The sequence below is a fragment of the Diabrotica virgifera genome, chromosome 4 (genome assembly GCF_917563875.1).
Source record: "Diabrotica virgifera virgifera chromosome 4, PGI_DIABVI_V3a".
NCBI lineage: Eukaryota > Metazoa > Arthropoda > Insecta > Coleoptera > Chrysomelidae > Diabrotica > Diabrotica virgifera.
Window position 1 is genome coordinate 28,079,897 of NC_065446.1, and position 19,153 is coordinate 28,099,049.

At 32.4% G+C, this 19,153-nt stretch overlaps 1 protein-coding gene across 3 annotated transcripts in view; it reads right to left on the reverse strand.

Moving 5' to 3' along the window:
• The window catches only part of LOC114349332 (uncharacterized), a 94,948-nt gene that overhangs the window by 69,194 nt on the left and 6,601 nt on the right, over positions 1 to 19,153 (reverse strand). For all 3 annotated transcript variants that reach the window (XM_028299671.2, XM_028299672.2, XM_050648088.1), the window contains 2 exons: positions 13,045 to 13,210; positions 6,949 to 7,163 (listed from right to left, as the gene is read on the reverse strand). In XM_028299671.2, the coding sequence (XP_028155472.1) occupies positions 6,949 to 7,163; positions 13,045 to 13,210 (381 nt within the window). The remainder of the gene's footprint in view (positions 1 to 6,948; positions 7,164 to 13,044; positions 13,211 to 19,153) is intronic.

Sequence of the window (19,153 nt, forward strand, 5' to 3'; positions counted from 1 at the left end):
GAATCAGAAATCGAAACTAAGTTAGAAATTGAAGTTAAAGGTAAATTGGTCCCAGAATTCGGAAAAACATAGGATTATGGAATACCATAACTGAAGAAATATGGAAATTTTGGATTGGGAAAGGTTCTTCAGAATTTTAACTATTTATAATGGGAAATAAGCCACAATATTATTAAAAAATGATTTTTATTAACGTTTCGACGCCCAAATCGGGTGCCGTTGTCAAAATACAAAATACTACTATTATAAACAAAAATGTTGTTGCTTAGTAAAAAAATTCTTCTAATAATTTATTTAATTTGGCTCATTTATATCGGCAATTCAGATACACATGATACATTTTAAAGTAGAAGACTTTAAAATGATATTGCCAATATTTATGAGTTGCGTTCCTGGGACGACTTTACTGAAAGATAGTTCATTCGATTACATGAAATCAACCCCAACTCAAGAATATCCGTCACAAAAAAATCATAGCATGTGATCTGTCTTTAAAAAGACAACCACATGCAACAGTGACATTAAAATTCTCGCGTTAGAGATCTCATAGTAAATCACGAGAGAAAACCAGGAAAAACCTCGTGATACTATCCTGACATCGTAAGTATTTGGTCTTACATTTAATTTACTCTCAAAATTAATACCAAATTCTGACTTTACTATAATTTTATAAATAATATCAATAATACATGGATATATAAGTAATACTAAAATATAAAATATGTACTAACTCGACTATTGACGTACTAATTGTGGTATTTTCTTTCTATTGACTTCCTCTTTCAGTATGGGTATCCACATCCTACTGCATTCCACCGAGGAATTTGCGACACAATTGGTTTCGTTTAGCATAATTAGAGCCGCTTCTTTGATTTTTCTCTTTTTACTATCTGTTTCTTTCAGGACTATACTCGAATCTCTCCACTGAACTCTATGTTCATTATCCCATGCGTGTTGACATATTTGAGATCTATCAAATTCTCTATTTTTAATATAAGATTGATGTTCACTTATTCTAACGTTTAATGGTCTTGATGTTTCACCTATATAAAATTGTTCGCATTCACAAGGTATTTTATAAATACAATTCTTTGTCCTTTTTGTTCATTGTTAGGTTTAGTTTTAGACATAATAGATCTCAATGTGTTGGTTGTTTTGAATGTTGTTGAAATGTTGAATTTATTTCCTATTGTTTTAAGTTTCTCGGATAGTCCTTTTATGTATGGTATTGATATTTTCCTCGTATTATTTCTTGTGAATGTTGTAGGATCCCGTTCTATGTTGTTCTGTTCCATTCGATCCAATCTTGACAATTCCTTATTTATAAACGATAAAGGATAATCATTTTTTAATAAAACAGATGTTAAGAATTGTTTTTCTTCTAAAAATGAATTTTCATTAGAACAAGTAATTTTGGCTCTATCATATAAGGATTTTATGATTCCCTTTTTAACGTTGATGTTGTGATTTGATTTGTAATTGAGATATATGTTGGTATGTGTTGGTTTTCTATACACTTGAGTCTCATATCCAGTATCCTTCTTTGAGACTAAAACATCGAGGAAAGGCAGGGTGTTATTATATTCCTTTTCCATTGTAAATTTAATTGTCTCTTCTTGATTCAAAACAACCAACACATTGAGATCTATTCTATCTAAAACTAAACCTAACAATGAACAAGAAAGGACAAAGAATTGTATTTATAAAATACCTTGTGAATGCGAACAATTTTATATAGGTGAAACATCAAGACCATTAAACGTTATCATCAATCTTATATTAAAAATAGAGAATTTGATAGATCTCAAATATGTCAACACGCATGGGATAATGAACATAGAGTTCAGTGGAGAGATTCAAGTACAGTTCTGAAAGAAACAGATAGTAAAAAGAGAAAAATCAAAGAAGCGGCTCTAATTATGCTAAACGAAACCAATTGTGTCGCAAATTCCTCGGTGGAATGCAGTAGGATGTGGATACCCACACTGAAAGAGGAAGTCAATAGAAAGAAAATACCACAATTAGTACGTCAATAGTCGAGTTAGTACATATTTTATATTTTAGTATTACTTATATATCCATGTATTATTGTATTGATATTATTTATAAAATTATAGTAAAGTCAGAATTTGGTATTAATTTTGAGAGTAAATGAAATGTAAGACCAAATACTTACGATGTCGGGATAGTATCACGAGGTTTTTCCTGGTTTTCCCTCGTGATTTACTATGAGATCTCTAACGCGAGAATTTTAATGTCACTGTTGCATGTGGTTATCTTTTTAAAGAGAGATCACATGCTATGATTTTTTTGTGACGGATATTCTTGAGTTGGGGTTGATTTCATGTAATCGAATGAACTATCTTTCAGTAAAGTCGTCCCAGGAACGCAACTCATAAATATTGGCAATATCATTTTAAAGTCTTCTACTTTAAAATGTATCATATGTATCTGAATTGCCGATATAAATGAGCCAAATTAAATAAATTATTAGAAGAATTTTTTTACTAAGCAACAACATTTTTGTTTATGATAGTAGTATTTTGTATTTTGACAACGGCACCCGATTTGGGCGTCGAAACGTTAATAAAAATCATTTTTTAATAATATTGTGGCTTATTTCCCATTATAAATAGTTAAAATTATAAAAATGCCACAAGAAAATAGCTTCAGTTCTTCAGAATGTACAAATCTTGATGGAAGTTTTTCAGCATCAAACAGAGATTTTTTACACAATCTATGATTTTTCGAAAATATATCAGTGTAACAAAAATTAAAAGAGTTTGGCTAACGTACTCAAATGGAAATGTTTACTGCTGTCCATGAATACTTTTTGGCGAACATAGCGAACATTTGACGAACACTTGGCGAACACTCATCGACAGGCAGTGCCTTCATGGTCGAATTGACAGCTCTTTGGAAATTTAATTTAATCAAGAACGAGATTACTGGATTCACGTTCGGAAAATAGTAGTCTCTGTGGTTAAGTTTCTATCTTCTCGCGGATTAGCGTTTAGAAGTGATACAGATATCCTTCGTTCACAAAATAATGGGAACTACTTAAGCATTTTAGAGCTACTTGCAGAGTACGATCCTCTTTAAGCTCTCATTTAGCTAAGTATGGCAATAACGGTATTGGAAAGGGTTCTTACTTATCTTCAAAGATCTGGGAAGAAACACGTTTTGAATACAATTGTTAAAGAAATTAAGGAAGCCAAATACTACTCCTTAAGTGTCGATTCAGTACCAGATTTGTCTCATATTGACCAGTTTACTATTTATTAAGATATACAAATTCAGCTGATGGTAAAGTGTATGAGCGTTTTCTCACATTCATACCCATAAGTAGCCATACTGGAGAAAATCTTTCTTTTGCTGTTTTAATCGTTTAAAAAGACTGTGGAATTGATGTAAACGACATGAACGGACAATCATTCAGCAAACATGGCAGGCAAATGTAATGGTATCCAGGCTCATTTATCTAAGATTAACAAACTTGCAATTTACATTCCTTTTGCGGCACACTCGCTTAATTTAGTTGGAGCAAGTGCTGCTGAAAGTTGCGTCTTTTTTTTAGCCTCTACGCACCGTTGGAAAGTTATAATCAAATGCTTAAATTAAACTCCACTAAGAGATCCCATTCGCCACGATCTAGTCATTAAAAGAACAAGCAGCATTAGATGGAGTGCAAGGGCTGACGCAACAAGAGCTTTGTCTAAAGGTTACAATGTCTTTAAATCTGCTGTGCATTCTCTTGCTGAAAACACTAATCAAATGGATGAAATAGTTCAAGGGGCTAAGTGTTTGTTGAAATAAATGTCAAAAAAAGAAACATTCGTAATGAATGAGTTTTGGGTAACATTTTAGAACGCATCAACTCAGTAAATCATTACAGAGAGAAGATATTGAACTTAAAACTGCAGATGTAGGGTTTAGATGGAGGGGTTAACCGAGGTGGTTTTGGAGGGAGAAGGCGGAGGCCGTAAGGGGCCTCATAGCTTGGGTTGCCTAGGGGCCTCAAGATTCTTAATCCGGGACTGCAAACGGTCATTATTTTTCATGCAGAATTACCCCTTAAAGTTTGTCGCACTTATTTAGAAACACCCTGTATTGATGAAGAACATGGCTAGTTGTTAAAGTATAGTTGTTTCAAAACCTCGTGAACCTCGTAAATACGCATACCCGAAAAAATAAACGGACCCTAAAAACATGCACCATTTTAATTTCAAAGGAAATTAGGCGGCAGGGTAGGATTTGCACGTGCTAATGATGTCGAGTATTTCCAATAAACATAACATATGTTTCTCTAATCTTAAACATTCCAGTTAGTCATCGAATTTTTATTTTATCTCAAATTGAAAGATGTAATAAAAATGTACGACTTTCTGTCTTCACTGCCGATAAAAATTGCTGTGTAAAAATGTAAAATATTTACATTGCACTAATTTGGCTTAGAAATAAACCTTTTAAGAACTGAAAAAAAATCTAGAGGGCAAATAAATAAATAACACATCAATGTATGATAGAAAAATAATAGGATTTTGGTTATAAATTCAGCAAAATATGTTTATATGAGACAAAAACCTCGAATTCCTTGGGAAAAATATTCCCATGTGATTTTTTGCATAATCACTTTCATAAAATACCGCAGAATAATGTTCAAGAGGTCGCCCATACAAAAAGTGGTCCTTATTTATTAAAAAGTTTTGTATAAATCCATTTTTGTACTCATTCGCCCTCATTTGCGGCAGTAAAGTAACATTTTATTGTACTGAAAGAAGAATTTTACTTTACCTGCCGCGATTAATCAAATTAACCCAGATTGTATGTAAGTGGTCGATGGCAGTAATCGAATGGCGAGAATTTGAGTGAACTTAAAATTTATTTACTTTAATTATTAAAAATATTGTACACAATTTGCGTTATTAACAATTAAATTTATGCCAAAAAGTGAAATTCTGTAGTATTTTGTAAATATATTAATATAAAATAAATTAAAACTTTAGCGATTTAGTAATTATTCAATATTGATAACTATCGACTAAAAATCGAAAGCGGCCATATTGCAAAAGTTATCTGTCATCACTGTCAATCAATTATTATGACGTCTAAATTTTAAAAAGTTCTTAAATTGTAAATTTTAAGTAAGTGTTAAAACCAATATCAAATTATTGTAGAAAGTGAAATTGTATATAAAATATATTTTGGCATTATCCAAGCTGTCAAGCTTTCAGTACTTCATTATCCAGTTTTTCATTCAGGGATTATTAAAACTAATGATTAATTTTATGAAATAATGAAGATAATCAAATTTAAAAAATTGTGTAGTGTTATAATGAGATTTTAAAGAAGTTAAATAAACGACAGGATTTTATTCAATTTATTTTATAAATTTTATATAATTTTGTATTTGGGCAAATAAGCCCAAAGTAAAGTATCAGAAACTGATAGAACAAGGTTTGGTAATTCAAAAATAATTGCGTGTTTTTGAGCCTTAAAAATCATGATTTTTCGTTTTTTTTTTTTGTTTTAAATTGTTTATAAGTTGAAAACGATCAACTTTAGAGAAAAATTACAATAAACTTTTTTGATTTAAAATGATCAGAAAACCGAAAAAATAATTTGTCCGGGTAGATGAAATTTATTGATTTATACAATTTGCTTAAAAACAATTATTGTTTAAATAAATTAGAACTACTTCTGCTGGTATTATGTAAGAGAAAAAAGTTGAATACAAAGTTATCAATTAATAATCACAAAAAAAAATATATTAAAGCTATTTCACTAACGTAAAAACTAGTTCGTCTCTATCTCTCTACGACAACGCACTGAAGAGAACTACATGTTTTTAGCAATGCCTGATATCATTGTTTCGTTCGTATATCGACGTCACTATGATGATTGCGTCAGGTCCACGACATTATGAATGACTACTACCTAACTTTTTTATTATCCCACATAAGCGAATGAATAAAAAAAACAGAATGTTAAGAAAACCTGACGCTATAGTTGGGTTTTAATTTCGGTATTTTATAAATGCTAGAATATTCCGCAGGGTGTGGTGAACTTTGAGAAAAAACAGTTTGATTGGTACACTCGGTGTACAATTACTGTCTAGCAACAATATTATTACAGCGATATTGTTACAGAATAAGGCTATAACATACTAAAAATGACCCATTTTGTGCGGTGTTCGTTTTCTCTGTCGCGCAGTGTATATGGATTATCAACCTTTGCAAAACACCAGATTTTTTTGGTCGACGATTATTTGTTAGACAACCGTACGCGTTTCATTACCGGCGTAACTCCACTCATTTCGACTTCTACTCCGAGGCATCCAAGTAGGGCAGCCGAGAGGGTACTTAAGAAGAGAAAGGAGAATCATGAAATCAGTTCTTCTCATTGTACTGAACCGGGAAGAACTCAAACAGTAGATATGCAATGAAATGAATTGGAACTCTGCCGAGGTGGACGCGCTCTGTAGTGAAGAGGCGTTCCACCGGAACTGTAACCGCAGTGAGCGGTAGCTGCCACCTCCGACCCGGAGCTGGCCGGTGCGTCGATGCATGATTGTGATTTGTGATCACACTGGATTGAAGTGTGATGGGCTACGAGTCTGAGTGTGTAATTATGTAGATAGATTGATTCCGTGTAGCGTAATTGCTATTGTATATACTGTGTTGTGTATTGTATTATCTTAATATTGTTATTATGGTTTTGATGATAGTAATAAATACAATTTTATTTTTCCTTTGCAGGCGGCCGCCTAGAGAGCTTTCTCCGAAACAGGGAGAAGATAGAATTATATTTTATTCTTGTTATTTTTAATTTTGAACTGTATGTATATAAATATTCTCAATATATTTATTTTATTTTAACCTGTGTTTTACTCTCTGTTGTCCTGAAAGAACTACCTGTCATATTACATAAGTTGAAATAACTCCCTACCTGGTTCTCTTAGCAATTGTTGTTTCATCTGTTGGCTCCTCCTTATCCTTAGGCGCAGATGGAATTTTAAAGACCCCATCTTCGGTCCAATGAGTATCTGCATCTGTGTTAGGTTGGGGTGGTGGTGGAGGTGAAGCAACATGCTGTTCCGGAGGAGTTTCAGGTTCAATGGAAGGTGGATCACTGAATAATGAATTATCTGGATCATCCTCACTCTAAAAAAATATATTACTTGTTATTTGATCCTTGCTACAAGGAGATTAGATCTAGCACTGAAAAGGTGATGACCATCTTCAACTGCTTCAGAAATATCTTATGTATAATGCACCTGATTTGCACTGGAATTGTGCATACATTAGTTCGATTTACAAAAAAGGAGACAAAACGTTGTGCAAAAACTACAAAGGTATAAGTATAACCAGTGCAATGGGGAGGTTGTATGGCCGAGTATTAAAGAAAAGGGTGACATTGGAAATTAAGGACATGGAAGGACAAAGTGGTTTTCGCGAGGGTAGATCGTGCGCAGATAACATATTCGTGATACAACAAGTAATAGAGAAAAGAAAAACCAGGAATCTGTCTACTCACCTAACATTTATTGATCTGGAAAAAGCCTACGACACGATACCTTTAAAGAAACTCGTTGAAATTTTGACGGCGATAGGCGTAAGTGAAGCATATGTGCGAGCAATTAAAAATATGTATCAAAACCCGAAAAGCATTAGGCAGGGAAAATCTATGTCGAAACCATTCCCTGTTACAAAAGGTCGGAGGCAAGGGTGCTGCTTATCGCCAACACTATTTAAAATATACATCCAGAAAGCTCTGGAGCAATTGACTAAAACAGTTGCTGGGATGTATGAACATGGAGAAAACGGAATATTTGAGAATAGGAGAGGAAACCGAAAATCCGGAATTAGTTAAGAAGTATAAGAAAATGTAAGGAATATAGATATTTAGGATTATAGGATATAAATTTAGGAAGATTATAGGATATATATTTAGGAAGATTATAGGATATATATTTAGGAACATAGAATACAGCAAGGAAGGAAAGCAACTCGTGTTTTAAATGGTCTACTGTGGTCTATCAAGGTGAAGCTGAATACAAAATTAACAATCTATAGAACAATTGTGGAACCTATTCTAACTTATGGGGCAGAGTGTTAGCAAGTCACAGGAAAGGAAAGAAAATATATAGAGGTAGCGGAAATGGATTACTTACGTAGAGCATGCAGGGTATCTAGATTAGAACACGTACCAAATGAGGAAATAAGACGACTGACAAAGAGTGTATATTCCACGGTTGACCGAATAGAAACAAAGAAATTGCTATGGTATGGTTATGTTAAGAGAATGCCAGAGGGAAGATGGCCAAAACGAGCAATAAATTACACGCCTATAAATAGAACAAGAAAAGGAAGGCCTACAGAAACATGGAAGAAAGGCATAGAACAGTCTATGGAAGATAGAGCTATAGAAGAGAACAAGTGGATGGATAGAAAATAATGGCGAGCAAAATGTGGGATGCGAAGGAGACCGTAGGAACCCCACTGCTTATATATGATGCACCTGAACAATGATACATAAACAGATGTCGCACAACAAAAATACACAGCATCTTAATATGCTGTGTATTTTCGTCCATTTATATGGAATCGAAGCCTTCATAACAACACTGTGATCCAATGTATAAAAAAAGATTATGAATGCCGAGAAAATGAGATAGGATAGACATTATAATTAAGGCATATGATGCTCAATAAGAAATACTAACTAATTCAATCAAGATAGAAGGCAGTCATTCGAACTAACGTCACTCATAGGCAAGAAGGAAATGCAGGGTGTTTCCAATTTCTCATTTCAACTGAAAAATTGTGAATGCGAAAAGATGTGAAAACCACAAGGCAATAAATCGGAACTATCCTCCATTTCTTTTATCGTAGATTTTCTTTTACTACTTTGGCAACAAGAGCTGAGCATTGTCGTGCATAAAAATTACACCACGTGAGAGTTTTACTGGATGTTTTCATTGTATTGCTTGATGGATCTTGTTCACAATTTCATTATGCAAGTTTACGTTGAGATGCACTCTAGGTTTTGTAAATGATGAGCAAGGGTCTTCATGTTCCTAAAAAATGTTAACACAGCCTTACCTCTAGAAAGTTGAACTTTACACTTCTTTGATGGTATAGAAGTTGCGAGTTGCATTGCATCAATGGAAGCTTATTGAAGCAATGGTTCAATATAATGACACCACGATTGTCACCAGCAATAATTGGCGAAAGAAATGTAGCAAGAAATGTGAGATGTTGCAAAGATAACCCCATTCGCAAGCTTTTTTGGTCCTTTGACAGAAGACGAGGAACTCATTGCACACAAACTTTTATATCATTTATAAAACCACAATGAAACGTTATAGAATAATAAAAGGAATAGGGAACTTGCATAAAATATTAAATTTAAAAAAAAAATGTTATAAATCACAACAGAACATAATTTAAAACATGTATCAAAGATAAAAAAAGTTTTGTTTGTCTTTGGTTTGGTCTCTAAAGACGATTAAAAATTCAAATTATACCAGCCAGCCCAAAACGCGTCGTGACGTCATAGGGTTATATGTTTACATTCTGCACCAATAAAATAAACAAAATTGTATATAATTTTAAATTAGACATTATAAACGTCAGTAGAAAATACGTTTGATCGTTTGAACTATTTTGAATTCATAGAAAACTTGTACTTTTACAAAATGGCACTAAACAACACTTATAGTGTTTTATTTATTTATTTATTTTATTTATACAGGGTGTTAGTAAATAAGTATGAAACATTTTAAGGGCTAATTCTACATGAAAATTAATTCCAGTTTGCTCTATAAACATATGTCCGCAAATGCTTCGTTTCGGAGATACGGGGTGTTGAAATTTTTATTTCAAACTGCCAATTTATTTATTTCTCTAAGACCAGTTGAGCTATGAAAATGAAATTTGGTGAGTTTTAGGAGGTAGTTATTACGATGTTTATGACATACAATTAAGAATTTTGTATTCATCATTGGCGCGCCTACGGGCAATGGTCTGAATTATTTTAGAGATATTTCGAATTAGAAATTATTCTTAAATTCCACGTCTAATTTATGATAAAAAACCTCTCTTGCCTTTTTTTCATATGATGCACCGTTTTTATGCAGAAAAATAAAACATCTTGGCGCATATTTTTCATTTCTTAATACATCATCAATAACTAACTATCCAATATAATAATACTAAACTAGAACAATAATAGAAAATATTACTAATACCATTTCAACTAGGTGCAAAGCTGCAAGAAATGTTTAAAATGATCTCCTTTACAGGTAACAGAAGAATTTTATATTCATCATTGGCGCGCGTACGGGTAATGGTCTGAATTTTTTTGAAGAAAAAAATAGTACGCCGCTGAGATATATCAAACTAAAAATAATTTTTGAATTCCTCGTTCAATTGACGACAAAAAATCTTTCTTGCCTTTTTTTCATATGCGGCGCCGTTTTTATGCAAAAAAATTAAACATCTTAACGTTTACAAAGCATTTGAACTAAGTTTCTATGCATATGGAAACTACCTCAAATACTTGGTAAGCGTTAAGATGTTTTATTTTTTTGTATAAAAACGGCGCCTCGTATGAAAAAAAGGAAACAAAGCTTTTTGGCGTAAATTGAACGAGGAATTCAAAAATGATTTTTAGTTTGACATATCTCAGTGGCGTACTATTTTTTTCTTCAAAAAATTCAGACCATTACCCGTACGCGCGACAATGATGAACATAAAATTCTTCTGTTATCTGTAAAGGAGATCATTTTAAGCATTTCGTGCACTTTGCACCTAGTTGAAATCTTATTAGTAATATTTTCTGTTATTGTTCTAGTTTAGTATTCTTATATTGGATAGTTCTTGATGATGTATTAAGAAATAAAAAATACGCGCCAAGATGTTTTATTTTTCTGCATAAAAACGGTGCATCATATGAAAAAAAGGCAAGAAAGGTTTTTTATCATAAATTAGACGTGGAACTCAAAAATAATTTTTAGTTCGAAATATCTCAGTGGCGTACTATTTTTTTCTTTGAAAAAATTCAGACCATTGCCCGTAGGCGCGCCAATGATGAATACAAAATTCTAGATTGTATGTCAAAAAATTCGTAATAACTACCTGCTAAAACTCAAGAAATTTCATTTTCATAGCTCAACTGGTCTTAGAGCAATAAATAAATTGGCAGTTTAAAATAAAAATTTCAACACCCCGTATCTCCGAAACTAAGCATTTGCGGACATATGTTTATAGAGCAAACTGGTATTAATTTTTCATGTAGAGTTAGCCCTTAAAAATTTTCATACTTATTTACTAACACCCTGTATACGGTTATAACCATTTACAGAAAAAAACAATAGATTAAAATATAAATTACATACAATAAAGAGAACAAAAAATACAAATTATCAATATAAATATGTTACCAATACAAATTACACAAATAATCATACCTAAGGACATTAATTAGTGTGGTCGGCGGATATAAGCAGACAAATCACTTTTGAGTTTATTATTATTATTATTATTTTTACAGCACAATAAGTCTTAGTTAATGTTTACTAAAACCTGACTCAGGAACTTGCTCTAAGTTTGAAAAAGGTCAATGTTAAGGTGCTGGTTTGCTAGTCTGGCAGTTCTAGTGAGGAAGTTGTTAAGACCATAGTTAGTATGGTGGATTGGGTAATGGAAACTAACTGTAGCCCTGGTTGTTCTTAGTGGGACATGAACATTAATTTTTTGAAGAAGCTCTGGAGTTCCAGTTTTTCCATGTAGGATGTTGTGGAAAGTGATGAGATCCCTTCTCTCATGAAGAGCAGTGATTGGTGCCATATTTAGGATATTAAGAATATCTGTATCATTGTAGTTGTCCAAGATATTAAGTCTATATGCAATTTGCTTTAAAAATTTATGTTCAACTAACTGAAGAGCATTAGTATGCACTCCATAAAAAGGAGACCATACACAGGAGGCATACTACTCAAGATGGGGACGGACCAAGGCACAGTAGAGGGATTTTAAAGCTGTAATATTTGTGAAGTCCTGGTGCATCTTCTAATAAAACCAAGCATCTGGAAAGCCTTATTAACAACATTCTCCAGATGATAAGAAAGCTGTAAGCTTGTATCAAGGGTGGCCCTAAAGTCTTTAAAAAGGGAAGTTCTTTCGAGAGTGTAGTGACCAATATTGTAGTCAAAAACAATAGCATTTCTGGAACGGGAAAAAGTCATAGTTTTACATTTAGTTGGATTAGGTAAGTTCCATGCCATTTCTTTTACACCACTCTAGCAAGTTATTTAAATCGTACTGTAGTTTTTCATAATCCTCTGGGGATTTAATCACACAGCTTAATTTTAGATCATCAGCAAAGAGCAAAAATAAACTGATTGCGAAAGCATTCATTTATGTCGTTTATGAAAATATTAAACAAGAGTTGCCCAAGGTGAGAGCCTTGAGGCACTCCTGATGGAACTTGGATAATTTTAGAAAGAAAAGTGCCAATTTTAAAAATCAGTCTACGATCAGATAAGTAGCTTTGGAACCATGACAATAAAGGCTCATCAATCCCAATCAGTTTTAACTTATGCAACAAAATATTGTGTGGCACCCTGTCGAACGCCTTGGAGAAGTCAGTGTTTTATTTTATTTGTTATTATTACAATGACATACGATAAATGTCATTAGAATATAAATATTTTCCCTTATTCCCAGACGATGAGCTGGCCAAATACCCAAGTAGGTGGAGGCCAATAAACTAAAGAATAACAAGAAGAATATACCTAAATATAACCATAAATATAAATATAACCATAAAGTTAAACTATGTGACGTCACAGGTCGTTTGAACTATGTATTTTAAAACACAGAAGACTTTACTGTTATTTGTACTTCTAAGTTATTATAAGTTTTTGAAGCGTGAAATTTTGGAAATCTCATTTTTAAACAAAACTGAACATTATTATGTAGGTAATAAAAAAAGTGTGCAAGTTCCCTATTACTATAATAATATAAAAAAATTTTCTACCTCTTCCATATCATCTTTATCTTCATCACCCATGCCAGGAATATATTCATCTCCAGAAGAATCTTCCTGTAACTCTTCAGTAAATAAAACCTGAACTTCAGATGCTGGTTTTGGTGCTGTCAAGTTTACAGGAGGTAACGGTAATCCGGATGCTGAAGATAATTCCCTTAAAAATTAAATTATATTAAAAATTCTAACATCAAAGTAAAAACTCCTTAGTGGTAGGTATAATTTCATTAAAAACCTTAAAAGTTCAAATGGATTACATAAATGTGTTCAAAACGTTTTCGGACCTATCAGTCCATCATCAGTGAACTCTTATACTTGCTTAATAGCCCCAGAACCAAACAGTGGTTATATTTAAAATTAAATTTACAGGCTTAAGCCGATATTAATGGATACCTTCCGGGAATATGAAGAATCCCTACCCGAACAAAATCAAACGACCATCTTGGTCTACTGACGTCTGCCAGAAAAATAATGTTTGACAAAGGATTTCTGGCAAACGATTTCTGTTAAATGTGTAATTGTTGTGCCCATTTATAGTCCAGGGCGCATCTGTTTTGAGATGGACGTTGAGAGGTGACTCAAATGTTTTTGCAGAAATTGCTTGAAAATAAATCAAATAATAATATTTGAGTTATCCTCCCTCTCAAAAAGATCCGGAACATTGTTTAAATAATCAAAATGTCAAAAATTGAAGGAAAAATTCGATTTTTTTCTTCGTTTTTTGATTATAACTTTAAAAGTATTCATTTCCGAGAAAAGTTGTACTGACATAAAAGTTGCGTAATTAAATATCCTACAATATAGAATTGGTTAAAAATTTAAAAAATAGTCACCCTAGTTGCAAAATACCAATAATTGCGAAAAAAACATACAAAAACAAGTATTCGCATTTTACGTTTTTCAACCATTTATGCTACACTTAGGACCTTCATATTTCACCCAGAAAAACTTTATGATACAGTAAAACAATACTGTAAATTTCATTAAGATCAGTTTAATAGATTTTGCAAAATAAATTTTGCAATCCAGCTTTCGCAAAAAAAAATTCATTTTTTCAAAATGTTACAGGACTGAAAATAAAGCAGATAGCAAGTTGAATTTTTTTTGCTTATAGAAGTGTACTGTACCTTTCATTTGCAATTTTCAAAATTAAAATCGATTAATTACCACGGCGTCAGAAAATTTTTGAAATAAACAATAATTTTTGGTGCTACGCGCAGGACAGAGGTGTTCGATTCACACAAGTTGATTTCCACCAAAATTTCTTCCAATCTTTATCTAATATATTATTTTCTTACTCTATATTTTGTTGTATATTAATATTTTAATTCCACAAAAATCAAACTAATTTTATTATTGTTTGTGAAATATTGTTTAAACAATTGCATATGTTTAAAAATAATAAACTTTTATTATTTAAGTTAAAATATATTAACAAAGAAAGTTTTTCCTAATAAAAGTGTTAATTCAAAGATAGAGTATGTGTTTTTATTTTGCAATAAACAATTTATTTATTTATATCGAAATGTAATAAAATTTAAAATGTATCAATCATTATCAAAGGTCATTGGAATGCCCAATCAAAACAAACTATCCGCTGTCCTGCGCGTAGCACCAATAATTAAAGTTTATTCCTGACGCCGTGGTGTTAATCGATTTTAATTTTGCAAAATTGCAAATGAAAGGTACAGTACACTTCTATATGCAAAAAAATTTTCAACTTGCTATCTGCTTTATTTTCAGTCCTGTAACATTTTGAAAAAATGATTTTTTTTGCGATAGCTGGATTGCAAAATTTATTTTGCAAAATCTATTGAACCGATCTTAATGAAATATACAGTATTGTTTTGCTGTATCATATAGTTTTTCAGAGTGAAATATGAAGGTCCTAAGTGTAGCATAAATGGTTGAAAAACGTATAATGCGAATACTTGTTTTTGTATGTTTTTTTCACAATTATTGCTATTTTGCAACAAGGGTGACTATTTTTTAAATTTTTAACCAATTCTATATTGTAGGAAATTTAATTACGCAACTTTTATGTTAGTACAACTTTTCTCGAAAATGAATACTTTTAAAGTTATAATCAAAAAAACCAAGAAAAAAATCGAATTTTTCCTTAATTTTTTGACATTAAACAATGTTCCGGACCTTTTTGAGAGGGAGGATAACTCAAATATTATTATTTGATTTATTTTCAAGCAATTTCTGCAAAAAAATTTGAGTCACCTCTCAACATCCAAATGTACTAATATTTTTACAGATGCGCCCTGGTCTATTAATAAAAATTTGTCATGGACATGGAATATTCAAGTCTACAGCAAGTTGCTTAACTATCTAAAAATTTATAGGTACCTATAATATTTGAACTACATTCTGTACGCAAAAAGAAGGAGATACAAATAATTAATTGTTTCAAAAACATAAATTTTACTCATCAGGACATCAACCTGAATTTTTGAAGGATTCTTTAATTCTCTACCTTTGTTACATTTACAATGTTTTATCTGCACAAAATATGGACTTTATAATGGTTCTTTTACATGCTATATGAGGAATTTATTTGGTGGTGGTAAAAAACTGGGATAAGTTTGACATCTCATCGTGGTGGACATTAAAAAGTTCTTAACTGCACTATCCATCTTTATTTTTTTATTTTGCTAATATACAATAAGATTAATTTATTATCAGATTTAAGACATGAAGCTTTCACTCTACCTAAGAGGAAAATTCACTCATTGTAGATACCTAGGGTATCAAAAGATTTCAGCTCTATAACAAAAATGATAAATCTGAGAGGGTGTTGACTTCACATAAACCAAAGTTTCTAATACCAAGAGCATTAAGTTCACAAACGAACAACAGACAATTAGAAATAAAAATATTAGAGAGCTGATACACTGCCAAGCATAAAATTAGGGTCACCCCGTAATTTGAATTTATTTTAGCAATTATTATCTTTTTTTAACTATTTCTGGTTGTAACATAGTTTACTAACGGATTGCTTATAGAAAACAACATTTTCGTTCTTCAAAGTTTATACAAACTAATGAAAATGAACAATTTCCCTTTAATATACTAAATATAGAAAAGAGACAATTTTAATTTGATGGTCTTTTGTTGAAACAAAAGACATTGTAAAAACTTCAGTAGCAAGTGTTTCCTTCTCTGACAGTGATAAAAGATTGAAAGTGATGAGATATGCTTTGGTCTGTATTGTCTAAGCTAAGTGTTCTTGTGAAAAATTAAATCTGGCAATTCAGTGTTCTCAAAGCACTAGAAACGACAAAACGGCCATCTGGCTGTTGTTAATTCTGCCTCGACTTAAACCGGGTCTTCAAGTAAGCACATTGATCTCGTATTGTTGCCATACTCGTTGTACACTTACACCAACGTGTCTCACAATTTCGCATTAACCATCTTCTAATGCCGCCACAATGCTTGCCGCACATCAGAACATATGCTCACTGCAATAAACTAACAGTGACAACACTACACAAACAATTTACATTAAAACCACATAAAAAACTATGTTGATAATCGTTTCTAGGAATTTGGGTAAGGTGCCCTTTTTATCTCTACTGCTTATTGAAACAGCAACAACAACCATTTTTTCAAGAATTCAATAAGTAAACTACGTTACAACTGAATATGGCTAAAAAAGAATAATAATTTCTAAAATATATGTATTCAAGCTATGGCATTATGAAGTGACCTTAATTTTTTGCTCTGCAGTTAATTTGAATTGTTTAGTAATACAAAAACCATATAAGCTTAGATAAATACTCGGTAGATTTCAATATCAATTGAATTGAAAACTGATGAAACTAAAATCATGCTCATATTAATCATCAATTACATTAGTAGTTGTTATCTTAAGTTGGTATACAGGAGAACCCCGATTATCTGTGCACTAATTATATGGGCTGCGGATTATCGGTGCTATGGTTTTCTATTACTCTAATTACATTTTTGAGGTTTTATCGAAATAGCATCACCGTAAATCATTCCGTGGAAACTCTATACACTGTGAGGAAGAAGCATAATACAATATTGATACGAGTAGCAACAGTGCTTGGGGAATCCCTGGAAATCATTGGTTTGTGATCTGCCACTGTGTTACAGAAATCGTGTGAGACTTAGCTGTACGTTAGAGAAGAGTCGCTACTCTGCTATACTTTTAACATGTGTCTTCGTTTTCAAAATTGCAATAACCAGTGGTAAAGGCAAAAGAAATGCTGTAACGATTAAACAAACATTAGAGATTTTAAACAAGGTTTTCGGAAAATAGGTCCACAATAGACGCCATATTCATAGCCAGACAAATTGCTGAGAAAGCACTGGAATATAATAAACCTGCATTTATGTGCTTTATAGATCTGACTAAGGCCTTTGATTGTGTAAGATTGGAAGATGTGCTAAGATTTCTAAAGGAGAAAAATTAGCCCAACAAGATGATAAAGATAATTAAAGACATTAATACGAAGAACAAAACCAGAATAAAAGTCGAGAATGAACTAACATCGGAAGTAGAAATCAACTCACGAATCAGACAAGGAGATAGCTTGAGCCCATTGCTTTTTAATTTAGTCATGGACAAAATCATAGAAAACATTAAAGGTACTGGAAAAGGATATAAGATGGCGGAAAAACAAACAAAAATCCTCTGTTATGCTGACGACGCAATCTTAATCTCTGATAACGAGGATAACCTACAGCGAATGGCACAAACTTTCAATACAGTGGCGAAGAACTACAACATGAAAGTATCAACAGCCAAGACAAAATCCCTGGTAGTGTCAAGGAAACCCATAAGATGCAAATTAGTAATTAACAATGAACTAATTGAACAAGTCTCGAGATTCCAATATCTGGGAATCGAAATATGTAGTTATGGAGATGTTAAAGAGAGCGTCCGAAAGCAAGCAAATAAAGCTAATTACGTATCAGGATGTCTGAGGGATGTCATCTGGAGAAACAAAGATATGAGGCTGGAAGGGAAAGTACGCATATACAAATCATGTGTAAGACCGATCATGACGTAAGCGATAGAAACAAGATGTGACACAGCAGAAACCAAGAGGATACTGAGAACTCCTAATTGAGTTCAACAAAAACTTAAGTACTCTTCATAAAAAGTTATCAGTACTTCTACAAATAATATATTTTGAAGATAGGCCAGTGCTTGATCTAAACTTTTAAATATGTCATGCACAAAATGTTTGTTGGATGTCAGTGGTGGTGAATGTTGGGTTTGTGATGGTTGCGATCAAAATATTCATCATCAATGTGCCAATCTGATAGCATCAGAAATCAGGGTGTTGGAGTTGAAGGGTAGAAGAGTCCTTAAACTTTTTTGCGAATCCTGTGAGGATGGAATCAAAATGATTCCTATGATGAAGAAACAAATAAGTTCTCTTGAACAAAAGGTGGAACAACTTATTAATAATCAGGCCATGGACATGATTGAACAAATAAAGTCTTTTAGAAGTGAGTTGGACTCTTTGAATGGCTCTTTTCAGGTAAGCTTTAATGAACTTAAATCTGAAATTCGATCTGAAATATCCAGTTTGAAAGATATAAGAGTTACTCAAACAACTGAACCTACTGAACAAATCACAACAGACCAATCAGTGTTAAGTGAAATAATCGAGAGACAGAAAAGATCCAACATTATGATTTTTAATATGCCTGAGTATGGTGAGGATGACGATTTAAACAAAGCCACATACCTCTTGTCTGGATTAATGAACTCGGCCATTGATATTGCTGAGGCCGTACGAATTGGAAAAAAGAACAAAAATGGATACCGTTCATACAGAATTGTCCTTCGTAATCATAAAGACTATCTGGCAATACTCAGAAACAGAAGAAATATTGATAGGTCACTAAAGATTTTTATCGATTCAGATCTCACCCCACACCAGAGAACAGCATTAAGGTGATACAGTAGCGATCAACAGGTAGCCAAAACGCGTTCCAAGATTGCGGCTGTAATTTTGAATATTTTTTCGAGATATTTGGCACACGTATTCGTAATATAATAAAGAATGGCGGTACAGAGCCCAATTTGAAAAATATATTAATATGTGGAAATTAA